The sequence below is a fragment of the Psammomys obesus genome, unplaced genomic scaffold (assembly GCF_907164565.1).
Source record: "Psammomys obesus unplaced genomic scaffold, mPsaObe1.curated_primary_1811, whole genome shotgun sequence".
In the NCBI taxonomy this organism is placed as follows: Eukaryota; Metazoa; Chordata; class Mammalia; order Rodentia; family Muridae; genus Psammomys; species Psammomys obesus.
In genome coordinates, this window is record NW_026596046.1 from 31,563,301 (window position 1) to 31,580,318 (window position 17,018).

The following is a 17,018-nucleotide window of genomic DNA, read 5'->3' on the forward strand; positions in this document are numbered from 1 at the left end:
GTTTGGTTTGGTTTGGTTTGGTTTGGTTTGGTTTGGTTTGGTTTGGTTTGGTTTGGTTTGGTATCTTCAGCCAAGACCTCATCCAGTATGCTAGGCTGGCTGACCAGGAAGTCCCATGGCTCTGCCTATTTCTACCTTCACAGTGCTAGGATTACAAGTGTGTGCCATGCCTGGATTTTATTTCTCTTTAAAGGAGAGTTCTGAGGCTGGGACTCTGAGTGTATCTTGGAGTTCCTGTACTTGACCTTCCTTTGGAGCAGCCATAGCCTTAGTATAGTGGTGCGATGCACGGGTTGATACTCTTCCTTTCTCCCAGGCCACTTTCTTTGTGTGCACATTTTCAAACATGACACAGTTCTCTTCCTTGTCAAGTTCAATAGCTCTGTTACATTCATGCCATCCATATTTGTTGTATACACCACTTCAATGGACATTTTCATGACTCCACTGTTTCCTTCTTACTTCCTTCAGAGTGGGATTCCTCGGTAATCAGGTATGGACAGGTCAATGGTGCAGGTTAGGACTGAATCCCAGGCCCCACTCAGGTGTCCAGTTTCTTTACTGTCCTGCCAATGTGTGATCTTGGATCAGCAGAGATCAGTGGAAAGTGGGTATCACATGACTCTGGGACCCAAATAAAGTAACAGATCTTCATTCTGGAGGGTGCCGCCTGCCACCTTCTCCTCTCCACTTTTTCAAGACTCTTACCCAGGCCAGGTTTGGAGATGCACTATTATAATCCAAGAAACCAGGAGACTGGTGTAGGGCAATGAGTTTGAAGGCACCTGAACTGCATTCTAGATTTTGTCTCAACAAACCCAAATTTAAAAAACCCACAAAAGGACTCTACTTAAAGGTCACTATTCAGGAAAGCCCTTTTGATAGCCCTCACACTCAGCCAGCAGCCTAGTTATTGTCTTTCTATAGCCTCTGTCCAGAGTCGCCTAAATCACTGTGACACTGAGTGGTAACTGCTAATGTCCACCACTGGGCTGCAGGTGCCATGGAGATAGAGACTGTTCCCGTCAAGCTGAGCTGTCAGCACAACTTGTTCTGTCCAGGTTCAGCATGTGTTTGGCCAAGGTTTCCTGCAGCTCCACCCAGCGAATGCGGAAAAGCTGTTGTTTTTACACATTTCTAGAGTCCTTGGGAAGAATTTTTTCTTTAGTGCTGTTCTTCGTCCAGACTCACGACTGTGTGGTCACATAATCTGAGTCAGCGTCCATGGCAGGCTTCCCTAGTCGACGTTCTTTCACTTGGTAGCATCTGTAATGGTGACGTCGGTTCAATCAGGGTGTCACATAGAGTGCTGGGGCCTGGGACAGGGCTTGGAGGCAGAGTTCAGCCCCTCTTCCCAGCGGGCAGCAGAGAAGGACGGGAGGAGTAGGGAGCAAAGGTGGTAACAGCAAAGTACTTTCTCTTCTACTCTGAGCTTTCTCATCTCAGTCAGACCATAGACGGTCTTTTCCTTCTAAGGACAACAATACAGTCTCCAAAGCAGGCTTCTTGCCCAGTCGGACCTGCATCTCTGTGTGTGTGTGTGTGTGTGTGTGTGTGTGTGTGTGTGTGTGTGTGTTTAATTATGTGTTTGAGGGGATGTGCACATGTATGGATGGATACGTGGGCACATGGAGGCTAGAAGACAACCTTAGATGTTGTTCCTTAGGCAACATTCATATTTTTTGGAGATAACGTTTCTCACTGGCCTAGAACTCATCAAAGAGGCTAAGCTAGTAACCAGATAGCACCCAGGGCTCCCTGTCTCCACCCCCACCCCCCACCCCCCCCCCCAATGCTGAAATTACAAGAGGTAGCCATGCCTGGCTTTTTTTTTTTTTTTTTTTCTGGTGAGTTATAGAAATCAAGCTCTGAACCTCTTGCTTCCAAGGCAAGCACTTTACTGAGTCATCTCCCCAGCTTTCCTCTTTGGTGATTTATCTATTGATATCTAAGTGGTATTTTGATCCAATGATGAGACAGCATCTGCAAAGGGTCTACTCTAGCCAGAGGGCCACAGAGGCTTTGAGTGCATCCGGGTCTTATTGTCAGGCAGCCAGGTAGGTGGGTAGGTCCTCCAGACATTTAATCCTCTGAGGTTCCACACCCTAGGACCATCTTGGGCTTTTGGGAATCTGGGATTAACAGAGAGAGAATCCCATAGTGAGTGAGGAGCAAGCACCGACCCATCTGCTGCACAGCCCTCCTGGCCTGTGACTGACAAAGCTAGCTGTGCTGCTCACTGCCCTTGAGTCAGGCAGGGCTTTCTAGAGAGCCAGATGTGCAAGGATCTCCCGGAAATATGAGGTCAACGCTATGGCGCTAGACTCTGAACCTCGTCCCTGTAGAATTCCCCGGGAGAGACTAATTCATTCTAGCCAGGAAGTTCAGCTAAAACTTTCACAAGAGGTGGGGCTTGCAAATCAAGGAAGACACTGAGAGAGAAGATATACATAGATTTCTGGAGGGAGGACTAACCGCACAGAAGTAGAGAATGAGGGAGAGAAACACTGGCCACTTGTGGAGGGAATGTTACATGTTCTTCTCTGTGTTTACCTCTCTGGGCTTCAATCTCTATTGCACTAGAGGATTCCGTGTGTAGAGCTACAGAAACCAAGGAGAGGACAGGTGGATTCTGTTGCCTGCCCCATTGGAGGAGAGGCTGATCAGGCAAAGGCGTCATAAGTCTTGCCTTTGTGAGAGGTCTATCAGACGAGCAACCTTCTGCAGCATTCCTTACACCAAGTGTGGTTAGCAAAGACATTTCCTGAGGTGGAAATTGAAGCTGAAGTGACAGCTCATTCAGCTGTGACAGTCAGTAAGTGGTCTGGAGAGCTGGGCCTAGAAACCAGGAGTCATAACTCTGTGGAGACCACCTCTGAAGACCGTGCCAACACCTCACACCTGAGCTCACAGGACAGGAGGGGCTCTTGCCTTCCTATGGGGGGTTTTCCTCTAAGACATTTCCAGACACCTCAGAGAGTGGGACCTGCTGACACAGCCAGCGGCAGTTTGCATGAACTATGAGTACACACCTGTCTGGAGCATGTGTACTACAGCTCCAAATGATACTTGTGTTTTTTGCATTTGATCTTCCCAACAGTCTCAGCCAACCATGAGCTGGGTGCTGGGTTATCTTCACTTCTGTTTTTCAGATAGGAAATGAGTCCTAAGCTACTTGCTGAAGGAGAGAGAAGGCTGGTGCTCTTTCCCTCTGCTGTCTGCACTTGGCTGAGGGTGGGAGGACTCAGGCCCTCTCAGCTCATCTGAGCTATGTATGGAGGGGACTCCTTGCTGAGGAGAACTGACTGCATTTCTTATGGCATGAGCCAGCATGAGTCTGTCTATGCCAGGCAGGGTGCTTTGAAAAGACCACGCTTTATAACCTCAGTGCTTTAGAGCTGAGCAAATAGGGGAGTAGGCGGCTGGGAGCTGTTGGGAGACCACTTGCTCAGCAGCAGCACCTCCGGGACTATGGTCCTGTCCCTCCCTCAGCTTAGCAGGTTCTTGTACGTTGTCACTCTGAAAAAAAAAAGGCCTTCCTGTTGGTGTCTGGCGGGAGGCTACATTTCTGATGCCCTTCATCCCGGACTTAGTTTTTTGTTCACGGCCTCCAGTGGGGAAAGAGAACAGATGCCAGACTCATTCACTGTGCCCTGGTCCCCTTGCTGTTTGTTATCCATCAAACCATCCATAGGATGCTGCAGTGAGGGATTTCGGTCAGTGTGTGTCTCTGTGTGAGTGCACACAACTGTGTGTGTAGCAAGAATGTTGACCACTGTGCACACAGCAGTAGCAGAGGAAATTTGGAGATAAGTAGCATTTTCTTTTTCTGACAACTACAAACTCTCCTTTGCCATCTTGTGTCTCCTAATTACCCTCTGATGCATAACATCTATTGAATCGATTACCGTTGCACACACACTCTGTGGGTCTCAGGCCCTGTTGATAGTTTCACACAGAGTTTTTTTTTTACTTTCATCTGTGTACTACACATAGATTTGTCAAATTAGAATATTCGAGTGCTTTCATTTCATTAACCGCTGAGCAATGTGATAATGACTGTTTTCAATAAATTTTAAAGAACCCTCATGAAATTTAATCTGTACAAGAACCCAGAGGACAGTTTTACATCATTTTCACTTTCATTGACACGGGGAAGGATAACCAAGGGTCAGAGTGGTTACATGACTAACCTGCTTTTGCCCAACTAGGAAAGGCCAGAACTGTGGGCCTGGCTCTGTCAGCAACTCTGTTCACTGGACACAAGTCCGGCAGGGAGATAAGCAGGGAAGGAAGTACAAACGGAAACCATCAGGATGTCGGCTGGACAGGCATGTTGAGAAATAATTAAAGTCATGCAAAGCAAGACTTTTATGCAGGGAGAAGCAACAGAGCTCATCAGACAGGATATTCAACATACATTGAAAGCCCTCCTAAAATCGAGTTTTTCTGAGGAGATATTACCTCAAGTGCCCTTTCTCAAGTAAATATTGCCAGCAAAATTTGAGCAATTAAGCAGGTTCATAACCAAAGGACTGAGCCATTTTCCCACCATCTTTGTCATTTCCAGAGTTCTGTATCTAATCAAAAAGTGATAGGCTATAATCAGCCTAGGCCCAACTCATATTTAAATTTAGTCTGTATGAGATACTAAATGGAAATCTTGGACAAGTTCATGAGCCTCTTTGAGCCTCTATGTCCTTATCTTATTGGGAGACATTATGAAGATTATTTTTTTATTCATTCATTCATTCATTCATTCATTTTTATTTTTTGCTCTTTTGTTTTTGTTTTCGAGACAAGGTTTCTCTGTGTAGCCTTGGCTGTCCTGTACTCGCTTTGTAGACCACTCTGACCTCAGACTCAGAGATCCGCCTGCCTCTGCCTCCCTGAGTGCTGGGATCAAAGGTGTGGGCCACCATGCCCAGCTTATTTTTTGCTCTTGTAAACTCAGGGTCTCAGATGGCCCAGGCTTGGCTGGAATTTTCTGTTTAGGCGCTGACATGACACAGGGATGGCCTCCGCTTAAAGCCGGTGACTGCGGTTCACGCCAGCACAGTCATCTTCGCTGTACCGGTCATCATCCTTACGGTGCCTGCACGTCTCTCAAGTCTCCCAAGACAGAACCAAACACAGCGGTCTGTGTGCACAGAGAACAACAGGATCCCACATCTGTCACATACACAGACCAGGACGGGAGGTGGGGAACTATGATGACCCCAAGGGTGGGAATGCCCAAGGGCAGGAGCCCGGAGAGTCTCAGGGTAAGCGGGGACATCAAAGGCTGTCCTGTGTGCTTTCACAGCCCTCACTCACAAGCATTCCCTTTCACAAAGAAACACTGCAAGTCAATAGTCTGTGTGGCAGGGTCCGAGGGAACTTGTCCACCTTCATTGCTCTCAAAAGCAAATGTTCCAGGGAGAAAAGCCCCTCACTAGTAATATGTGCCAAATTAAATCTCCGCTTGAGAGACAGTAGGGAACACTTCCTAATTGACTTTGATCATGGAGAAAGCAGAGGGTTAGTCACATAGTTCATGTGCCAAAGGAAATCAGGACATGAAAGCTTTGTTCCTGGGGGCCCAACCATAGCATATCCTCAGAACATAGCAACAGGCATCTTCTCCCTAGCCACTAGGACTAGCCCACCCCATGTTTGACTTCCGTTGTGCTGGATCTTTTCTGAAGGTAAAGAAGGGGTAGTCAGATGCCACGTGGTCATGTGGTCACTAGCATGCAGCCTTAGGTAGATCTGTGATCGGGGTTGCAGTTTGGATGCAGTGCTCCTGAGAGGAATCAGTCCTGGGAGATCTTTAAGCCAGTCCTGCCCCCTGAGGAAATGACAAGCAGTTTCCCAGACTTCCCTGCTGCCCAGAGGGCAGTGCTGCCTGCCCCCAGCTGAGCGGTGTGAATAGGCAGGCTGTCCCTGGCTGTCTCTGATCCCGGGTCATTAGTGAAGCCTTGACCTAAGGCGCAGACAGGTACTCCCCAGGCTTCAGCGTGTCCTCTCAGTAGGGTCACCCTCTGACTGCTCGTTCCCTCAGCAGTGGTCTTGTGAAGCCGCTTTTGTTCCAGCTGAGATTAAATAAGGAAGGGGTCTGCCCGGGCTGTGCTTCCGTGGCAACAGCATGAGCAGAGCTGAGGACCCAGAGTTCCTAGGGCTCTGTCTGAGGCCGTGGCACTTACTACTCTAGTAGACGGTGCAGTTGTAAACAATTGGGAGTTTGCGTTTTCAAAAATATAGAATGTAATTAACATGTGCTGTCTATCTCTGCTTGGAGACACCTCGTCTATAAAGCGGGTTACTAACAATATCTGCCTTGAAAGGTTCTTTAGGTGACATGGTGGAGGACTTCCTATGCCGTGCACAGGAGAACAGTGCTCATAAGTGAGAGCCCTTTTTGTTTTAACAGCAAGCCTCATAATGTCTGTGCTCACCCTGCTTCACTCTTCTGTAGCTAACGCTCCGAGGGGAAATAGTAGGTTTCTCAGCCCTGAGGGGAGGGAGGGTCTCTCCTTAGCTTGGCCTGGCCTAGGACTTACTGCCCATACTTTGGGCGTGGGGCTGGACTCCTTCCATCTGGGAAGCGGTACATGGTGCGATAACAGGCTCTAAGGATGGCCCTCCCTGTTGTCACGAGACTTTCTTTGTCCCTTCAGGACAGGGACTTTTAGTGGAAAGAGCTCAAAGCTGTAGTCTGAAGGCATGAGTTCAGTTCTTGCCCAGGACCCTCCACAAATGCGCTGGTCAAGCCTGAGTCTCCTCAGCTGTCCTTTAAAGGGGCTAGTAGGTCTCCAGAGGAAATCACCCAGTCCTAAAACAAACTCGCCTCTTAGCTCCCAGGTCCTCAAAGGTCCTTACTTTACCTTTTCATCCCAAACCCTGATGCACCAGAAAAACAGTCCAGGCCGTTGGTGTTAACCACACTGCAGCACGCCATGTCCATTTCACCACCTGCTGCTATCTCCTTGAAGGCAGGTACTGGGGCCGCCATCTTATGGATAAGGATGCATCGGCCGCAGGAAGGGAAGGTAACCCACAACTAGAGCATCTTTACTGGAGAAGTAGTCACACGTCCTTGGCCACAGAAGCCAGGCTGGTCATGGCCATTCATCATTGCCCTTGCTCCACTCTAGAAACAGCAGGGTTGGCAACTGACAGGGAAAGGCCAGATGATGAGGTGGAGGTGGGTGGACAGGGTGGAGATAGCAGGCCAGCCCCCACATTAAGAAGGTATGGAAGAGGTCTTGTTAGAGCCTACTTTGGGGAAGAGCTTTCTTAGTCTGTTGCTGCAGTAAGAATTCTGTACAAATTCACTTGCTGCTTCCTTTTAGCTTCAGCTTGCCCCTCAGAGGTTTTCTGTGCCTTCTGGTTAAATAGGCATCTGTACTGACCATTGGCTCATATGTTTGCCAGACAAAAGTGGCCTTCTCCCAGTACCACACAGTGCAGAAAAATGACCCATGGTGCCAGAGTCCATTCGCCAAAAACGGTGTATCTGTGAGTAAGGGGCTTGTAGCCCTGGTTACTGCAGTCACGTTCTAGCCGGAGACAGGAGGGAAAGCCATGCATTTACTTGATTTAAAATTAGCCCCACGTAGCCACCGGTCAGATCCTGTCAGCCTGCTTTATAGCGGTTCTACCCTTAAAAGCTGTTTTATCTGTTGGACAAATAACTCTCGTTCTGTGCCCAGAGTCTGTCAACCCATGGGAACAAGAGAGTGCCTGCAGCTTAAAGGAGCCCGCAGATGGTGTAGCAGGGAGTCATGAGGAATACAGAGAAGGAAAGGAAAACAGGGCGCACAACAGAACTGGATTAATTCCTCTGTAAGCACAGGAGCGAAGGACAGCAAGACATCAAGCGACCGTGGTTATGACGCTGCCATTTATCAAGCTCTTACTGTGTACTAGGCACTGCTCTAAGACAATTCCATATGTTCTCTCCCTTAATCCTTTGGGGTGGGGGGTGTTTTAAGAAATCTTCATTTTGAAGGGGAGGAAGCTGAGAGTGAGCTGGGCTAAAACCTTTGCCCAAAGTCCGGACAGCAGTGAATGACCATGGTCTGTGCTTTGGACAAACTCCACTCTGTGCTTGGCTACACACGACATGCGTGTGATTTTGATTATGATAGTCAGGGTATAAAAAGAAAGCCTCTCGAAGTGTCCCAAAGAGCAATTCTAGCTCTGCTTGCAGCAAAGCTTTGCATTGGAATTTTTTTTAACTTAATTTTAGCCATTGTAACTCATCCGAAGGGCACTAACTGAGATACTGAGCTTTGAAACCACCAAGATCTGGATTTAAATGGGGCTCTGTCAGTTACCTGTGTGTGTTTGGATGTCTCTGAGCCTTCTAAGCCTCCACTTCACCCCTGCTAACCCGGTAAACTCCCCTTGTATGTGTCTGACACCTGCTCTCTTAGGGCCTCTTCCCTCTGCTCTATACCCTTAGACCTATCTTGCTGGAGACCTAGCTACAGAACCTCTTTTTGTATGTAAAATAGCACTAACTAGCATTTGGAAACTAGAGGATAAAATGTATCCACAAGCCTAACACCCTGATTCAGAGCGTGGTGTCCTTTTAATCTATTTCTTTATTGATTTGTATAGGCATATACAGAAGTACATGCAGAAGCACAGGAGGGGCGGGGTGGGGAGCATGCAGCTTTATGCCATGCTCCCCTCCCCAACACTACATCTCGAACATCTTCATCATTGTGGGGATCACAGAGGTCCGTTAGCGTGGTTGCCATGCATACAGTGCCTGAACCTCAGTCAGTCCCCAGTGTCAGGTGTTCTTTCCTGATACATCACCATGCCCATCTCTGTGTCACTGGGCTCTTGGTCAAAACTTTTGAGTGTGGTGGCTTTATGGGAAAAGCCCGAACATGGGCTGGGATATGAAAAGCTGCTGTTCTTGTTGTGTGGTCTTGCCTTTTCTGTCATTATTGGTGTTGATGCAAGGTAACAGTAAGAAGTACTTTATCCTGAGTCGAATGTGGTGACCCTGACCTGAGAAATAGATGATTTTAGTGGCATGTTCCACTCTGGATGCAGTTAAGGGAAATCTTTATAGCCACCAAACAAAAGGAAGTCATAACTCAGTGTATTTGCCAGATACTTGGGTAAAGACGTCAGGCAGGTTACAGCAAAGCGTGGTCATTAGCTATAGGCCTCAGATGCTCTCTGATAACTTAGCTTTGGGTGTTGGTGGAAGCCAGTGGTCTGATTAAGGTACTATTTTCCAAAGGCTTACCTCATAGCTGGAAGGGTAGTGAATCACTCACAGCAACTAGTAATAAGTGACTATTAAGGAGACTGAACACAGTCCAAGATAATTATGGCTGTAGATCTATAGCAGTCCAGCTCCCCAGAGTCCTGAAATTCTGTTCAGTTCATCTGCAGAAGCTTCAGCACAACTGTAGCCTTTTCAGGGAATCTTGCTTTGTACTAGTTCTGTCATTTTTTTCCTCCTTGGAAGACCATAAGTCAGAAGAACCTAGTGACCTCAATCTTGTAGGCATGTCTTATTTAAACAAGCATAAGTGCCAGGTCTGAGTACCGAAATAGAAAAGTGGGTAGCTAGCCGCATGACCATAAAAATTGATGAGCCTGAAGAGATGGCTTAGATGTTAAGAACACTAGCTGCTCTTCCAGAGGACTGAGGTTGGATTCCTAGCACCTGCATTAAAAGTCACAACTGGAGTTACAACTCCAGTTCCAGGGCATATGATACCCTTTCATGGCCTCTGATGGCACCAGGCATGCAAGTTATGCACAGACACACATGCAACCAAAAAGCCCAAATGCTACTTGGACCAGCAGCTCCTTGTAGTAGTACCCATCTCTACTCACTCGCTGGAGCTGCTCTGGAACAAATGGAAATGGATTCTTGCATGGAGCTGCACAGCCCCCTTTACCCTTACGGTGTGACAGCAGAGACTGTCCTACGCTGTCTTAATGGCTTTGTTAATTGCCTCGTCTGGGTTGGTGCTAGGCTGCCTTCAGTGTGTCTGAACATCAGTGGAGCCTTTTATTTTTTTTTCAAATGTCAGGACAAAGCTTGCACTTTCTGAGCCATCGCTCATGTCTCTCTGGGCAGGAAAAGGCGACAGGAAAATGTCAGCCCCAGGATCAGATGGACCAGAGCTGGGGCGATTGAACTTTCCTACCCTGGCTCTTGGCTTTTAGAAATCATTAACATTTCAATGTGGGTGATCCTGTGAACCCTGCCACTTCTCCACAGCCTCTCTCTGAACTCTTCAAGCATCTTGTCACCTTTTCATTGAATTACAAGTAGTCTAATGGGAAAACCAAGTTTCTTATCTAGGTCACTCTCAGTATACTTGAACAGGGATTTGCACCTTGGTTATAAATATAACAGTGCAGGTAGAATGTATCTAATCCTGCGATGTACGTTAGTGGGTGGTTACTCTTCATCTTCAGAGAATGAAGAATGCAATAAATAATGTATGTTGTTTGAATGGGCTGGCCCATCCTCAACAAGCTGGGGAGAATCATATTTTTTTGGCTTCTCAGTATTTTTTAATTAATGGTTGCTACTTTCAGAACATTTGACCAACAGTGTTCACTGCTTTATACAGCTTCAGAGGAGGGTTACTGTAAGGCAGAGACTATTTAGCCCCTAACCTCCATCAGCCCCTAACCTCCAACACTCATTTTAGCCTTTATTTTGTGGGTAGCTTTATTTTGCCTCTTTTATCTTGAACTGAAAGTGAGATATAGAAAGAGGAAGAGCTTGAAACTTGCTTCACCCGTAAGCCTGCTCTCCTCTCAGGTCTTGGTAGCTCACCATAATCTTTTCAGTAACACACAGGTCACTTTAGCTCAGTACCATTACATACATTCTTCGCTAATGTTTCCAAATCTACCCTCTCCATGAGCATGAGACTGAGTGATAAGGTGTTGGCCATGAAGCGCACTTTCAACTGATACTGTTGTTACTTGAATGACTGTCAGGGGTTGGGTGATGGCTGCAGCTGATGGATTCCAAGGACTGAATTCTTAACTGAGCTGGGGGGGGGGGAGTGACAGAGCTTAGGGCTTACTAGCATGACTTCTCTTTGGGACTCCAGATGAAAGGCTGGCATCAAGATACTATTGTGTACTGGTTCTCTGCCTCCTCAAATTCCATATCTCCATTTCCCAATGTTTCCAATAGTTTTTATTAGCATGGACTAATCATGCATGATAATGGGCTACATTTTCATACATGCATATAATGTATTTTGATCATATTTGCCCTCTATTGCTCACTATTGTGTCCTTCCCACTCCCGCTGTTCACCTGCCTTTTCACAACTAGTTTTCCCTTTGATTCTCATGTCTTTTTGTTTGTTTGTTTGTTTAATTTGTGACCCAAATAGTTTCATTAGGTGAAAGGTCATATGGTGAAAGGTCACTTACAGAAGCATGAACACCTTACCAGTGGCTACCCCACAGCAGAAAATCTCTCTCTCTCTCTCCAGCAGCAACCATTAATTACCTATAGATTTTCAGGAGTGGGTGGAGCTTCAGGAAGCCCTCCCTACTCTGTTAGAGAATGTTGATGGGCTCCATCTTGTATGGGCAAGCATAGCATCTGTGAGTTCAAGAGCCGTGAGTTCAAGGTCATACCATGACCAGAAGATAGCATTCTATAATATTCTACCTACTCCTCCTGCTCCTGTGCTCCTATCTCGTGTGTGGCTGAACGTCCAACAGTTACTTATTCTCAGCACTGTGCCTGGTTATGAGTCTCTGCAGTTACTACTATGCACTGTCTAAAGAAGTGTCTCTGACCAAAGCTGCCAGTAGTGCTAATCCATGGGGATAGACATAATTATTCAGAAGGCAAATTGACAGGCACATCATGTTTATTTGGCAAAATATCAGCAGTACTTTCCCTAGCCCTGGGCTTCTCGTGAGGTGTCTGGTGCCGAATATGAATTCTCTCCTGACCTTGGGGCCTGAATTCCAATGAGAAATGGTTGGTTACCCCTGTGACTGACTTGCTCCTATCACATCGGCGGACACCTCTCGCCTGGTAAGTGAGTAGTGAGGGATCAGCAGTAACGAGGTCTCGGCTCTGACTTGATGACATTGGTCCTTTCCCTGTCACCATCCTCCACTGTCATTTCAGGGTGGCCTGGGGAGTCTCTGGGGAATCAGTCCCAAGTAAAGTGGAGCTGTGCTTTCAGAGAGGCCCCTTCCACAGAGAACACAGGCTACCTGTGTGCAGGTACCGCTGTGTGTACCTCTCCAAGGAGACAAATAGAAAGGATGAGGTGGCAGCAGTCACCTGCATTCTTCCACCCCACCCCCACCCCAGCTGTGGACTGTCTCACCCTCTTAACGGCCCCTGGGCCCTTGGACTTGGGACTCGGATTCATCTCTGAGACTCTCCGGCCCTCCCAAACCCTGCCCCAGCAGTTTTGTTTTAAAGGAAAGGCTGGCTTTTGTATCTTCTTAAAATTAAGAGAAAGCTCTGACAATAAAAATGTTTCTTTTCGCGGAGCTGTGAGCATTCTATTCATTCTGGAATTAGTTAATTCTCATGACCTTTTAACAAGACAGCACTTGGCACTCTTAGATAAGATAATTGACTCTAATGGGGGAGAAGCACTGCTCATTTAACGGTGTACATCTGAGTTGTGTGTAGTTCAAGGAAGTTCTCCATTACCTTTGGAGTTGCCAATATATAGATTAAAACAGTAGGAAGGTAAGTAGAAATGTGAGCTAATTCGACCTAGGAAACAGCAGTTTTCCTCCTTGCAGGCAAGCGAACTGTCTCCTTATTGTAATGTCACCATTACGCAGAAGTGCAAAGCGGGGTAAAGGCCTCACACAGTACTCCTGACTGAAAACTTGCTCTGTCAGTGCGAGCTGCTACTGTCACCATCAGCGCCGTTATTAGCAACAGCACAGTGCCTGGGAGAATACAGTCCTTAGGTACACTTGGCAAAGTGCCTTGGCACGTAGTATCCCCCCAGTGATACGGCACACTGACCGCACTGTCCCCTATGGCATGACGCCCCCTTGAATTGGTACCCATCTGACATGGTCTCTCTCTTACATGGCACCCTTTTGATATGCCACGCCTCTGACGTGGCACACCACTCACACAGCACCCCACCGACATGCGGTACACCGCGGCTATGGCATCCCTCTGATGTGGCGCTGCTCTTGCCTGCTGTACTCCTCTGACATGACCTACCATCTACCACCCGCATTCACGTGGGATATACCTCTAATGCAGTGCTCCCTGATACAGTACTTCTCCGACATGATTTGAATATGGCCTGGAGACACCTGACTGTGTGTGCCAGGTGCCCCTACCATGTTCTGTGGCTAAGAGGCTGTTGTGGGTCCTCAGATCTACCATCCGTGAACACCATAACAGCCTGTTTCTCAGCACCTTGTGGAAGAGTCCTCTGGTTCAGCCTGCAGATGGAAAGCCCTTGGAGTCTCTCCAGTGTTCAGGAAGGGCTGTCTTCCTATGCCCGCCTTGTGAGATAGCACTGAGAAGAGGTAGCAGCTAAGGGGTTGGAGCCTAGGCTCCATAGCAGGAAAATGAAGGATGTGAGTTTTCATGTTGGGGCAGATGTGGGTTCTAGACCAGACTCTCCCTATTCTCGTCCACTTAACCTTACAAATGTCAGTTGCTCCCTTAACTTGACCTGATCATCTGCAACCTCTGGATGTGAAGACTAACCTTTCAGGGTTGTCATGAGAGCTAAAGAATATCTCGTTCTGGTTAGTTTTAACACAATGTATGACTCAGAGTAAAACACCTCTATCATTGTCTTAGAAATATTGTAATTTTAACTAGCTTTCTGGTGTTTTTTTTTTATTATTAATTTGTCTAAGACCTACTACTTCTGTATCCCCTCAAAGTGAATGAGTAATAAGTATAATTCCATGGTCCTTCCTAACTCTGTAGATCCTCCCTGTGTTCCTGTGGCCCTCTTTCTCAGTCACCCCACCCCCTCCTCCACACCGTAACTTTCTGAGTGGATGTCCTAATCTCTCTGTCTTCACTGCTCGACTGTGGGCTCTGGCTCTGAATCGATACCAAGTCTCTAGGGTCACAGAGGGCCTTTACCAATAGCATCACCAACGAGATGAAGGGATACTCCACGTAGCATGGTGGGGGATCCAGGAAGGTGAATGCTGGCTGCATGTGTGAACGCCAGAGTGGGCTTCCTGGAAGTGGTGAGTGAAGAGCCTGACCAGGTTCAAGTGTTGGTCCACTTCGTGGGAGGATTTTTGGTTTGGGTTGGGTTTCAGTGTCTGTGATGTGGTGATGTGTGAGTACTTGCACACGCATGCCACAACACTCAAGCGGACATCAAGGGACAATTTTGGGGGGTTTGCTCTCCCCTTCCACTTTGATGAGGCAGAGTTTCTCCTGTCGTCTTCTCTGATGTGGAGGTGCCAAGCTTGTTGATTCTGCAAAGTGAAGTTCACACAGCGATCCTGCGCTAGATGACAAATCTTTTTGGAAACAGCCTCGGCAGCCTTGTGTGTTTCAGACGGCGTTCATTCTTTGTTGTCTTATGGCCTCTTCTATATTGTAGCACCAGACTCTTTAGTAGCTTGCTACCTTGGAAAAACACTCTTAATGCAGGAAAACATGCCCGTGGTACAAAATGAAGACGTGCAGAACATCTCCCTCCCATCCTGCCCTGCAGCATACCCTTCCTTCACTGGGAACAGTTGTCACTGTCTTTCATAGCCTTCCAGATACTCGGCACAATTTAAAGGCAAAGGTATTATATCAAACACATCCTTCTGCAGGTTATAGGTTTTCTTCCAGGAAAAAAAAAACCACACACACATGAAAACTTTCTCATTCTATTTATGATTCTATTTATGATCTGTTTATGTTGTGCAGCTCAATCCTACCCAGCCTCTTATCAATGAACCAGTGCGTGAACTTTTGCTATTGAAATTATGTTGTAGTGAGTTAACTTTGTACATACTTCATTTATTAGATATGTGAGTACATCTGGAGGAGAAATTTCTGGATTTGGGACCTTGAAATCCCAGGGTAAAGGGTGAATGTATTTTAAATTTTATGGCTTTTATCACATACCAATTTGTGCTCACACCAGCAAAAAGTGTGCGGGCGCTAGCTTCCCATCCTCTGCCAACATAGTATATTTTCAGCCCTTTTTATCTTTGCCAAACCATATGTGAAAAATAATATTTCAGAGTTTGACTTAGATTTCTTTCATAGTGAGTGATGTTAAGAACCTTTTCACATGATTAAGAGCCATTGGTATTTCCCATCTGTAACCTGACTGGTCATATCCTATAGCCATTTTTCTACTGCACTGTTAGATTTTACTTATTTGTGAGTGTTACTTTACATTAAGGAAATAATCCTTTGTCATACAAATTACAATTTCCCCTCCAGATTCTCATATATCTTTTGAAGAAAAAGGTCAAGACCTCCTGAAACTCTGATTCTCCTGATCTGTTCCGAACATCACCAGGCTATGAGCCCCTCGAGGGCGAGTTCTAAACCTTGGTCATCGCTGTGTCTCAAGTCCCCTTGCGAGGCCTGGCACTCTAAGGGGTCTCTTTCCGGGGGCTGTCGTTGAACTGAACTGAGGGTCTGTGTTCCCCCCCAGACCCCTTTTGCTTGGGGCTTGGGAGTTCCATTTCCACCTCCAGCAGAAAAAGATGACTTTTTTCATTGCTCACCACAGCCATGCACCTGTTTGGCCTAAACTGGCACCTGCAGCCGATGGAGGGGCAGATGTATGAGATCACGGAGGACACAGCCAGAAGTTGGCCTGTGCCAACGGACGTCTCCCTGTATCCCTCAGGGGGCACTGGCTTAGAGACCCCTGACAGGAAAGGCAAAGGAGCCACAGAAGGTAGGGTTGCTGCGCTGTCCGTGTTGTGAGTCCTCTGTGTCTGCCTTTGAGTGGAGCAGGCCTCCACAACGCACATCACGGGCCTGGCTCACACTCAGGCATGCTTCCTCCATCCTCTCCACTCCATGCCGGCCACAGTCCGCCTGTGTCTTCATCGCCATTCTCTGTCAATGTGACCCCAGAGCAGGGGTCAGCGGGGCCCATGGTGCTCTGCCACATCCCATTCCACGCCTTCACGGATGTCTTACGGGCATTCACCTTGCCAGCTATCCATCTTTGTGTGGGGTCAGGGGGAGCACTTCTGAGAAAGCCTGTGGGATCAAGAGGCATGTGTGGGAGTGGGACATGGTACGGGCTTTTGGACTGTATGTTTCAGATGACCAACCCCAGTGACATGGAGCAAGCCGCTAGTATCTCTGGCCTAGCTTCCTCGTCTGCCGTAGTAACAACAATTACCATGTTTATATCAAAACGTCTTACTAGTGTCATTTTACTGCACACTTAAACCTCACAGAAACCTCGTGAAGCGGTAATTAGCTATGTACATTGTAGATGTGAACACAAATGATCACATAAAATAAATTGACCCCCAGAATGTCAAAATTGAGTATATGAACTCAGGTCCGGGACCTTAGGGCTCTCGTTCCCTCCATGAGTTTCCCCATTTGACTCATGCCTGTGGTTATAGGACCTCAAAGATGATATGGATGTGAAATTCTGTTTTACCATGAGGCAAAGACATTCTAGCCATGACAGAAATGGTAGTGATATTTTGGGTTTGGCATTCTCGAGTGGGAAGCCACAGACCATATTTTGAATTTCTTAAGTGTCTTTATAACAATTCATAGATGCAACTTCCTTCACTGTCAGCCAAGAGTGGCTCACCAAACTTGGAAAGCCTTGTAAGCTTCCAGGCCAGTCCAATTGTCCTTCGGGCACAGTGGCCTTCCCTTCTCCTGCATCTGCTGTGATCTGTGCTGTTGCTGTGCTGTTCCCTGCCGGCAAAGTGGCCATGGCTCCTACATTTACAGCTCAGCTCATGTTTTCTCATGCCTCACTTCACTCTGGGGTCATGCCGTTTGGGATATGCCTTTTGGGTCTCTGTGTCCTTTCAAATACTTGCCTTCCAGATATC

The 17,018-nt window shown here is 47.2% G+C and overlaps 1 protein-coding gene across 2 annotated transcripts in view; it reads left to right on the forward strand.

Moving 5' to 3' along the window:
* The window catches only part of Tenm4 (teneurin transmembrane protein 4), a 697,438-nt gene that overhangs the window by 499,132 nt on the left and 181,288 nt on the right, over positions 1-17,018 (forward strand). For both annotated transcript variants that reach the window (XM_055623346.1, XM_055623347.1), the window contains exon 11: positions 15,713-15,883. In XM_055623346.1, the coding sequence (XP_055479321.1) occupies positions 15,713-15,883 (171 nt within the window). The remainder of the gene's footprint in view (positions 1-15,712; positions 15,884-17,018) is intronic.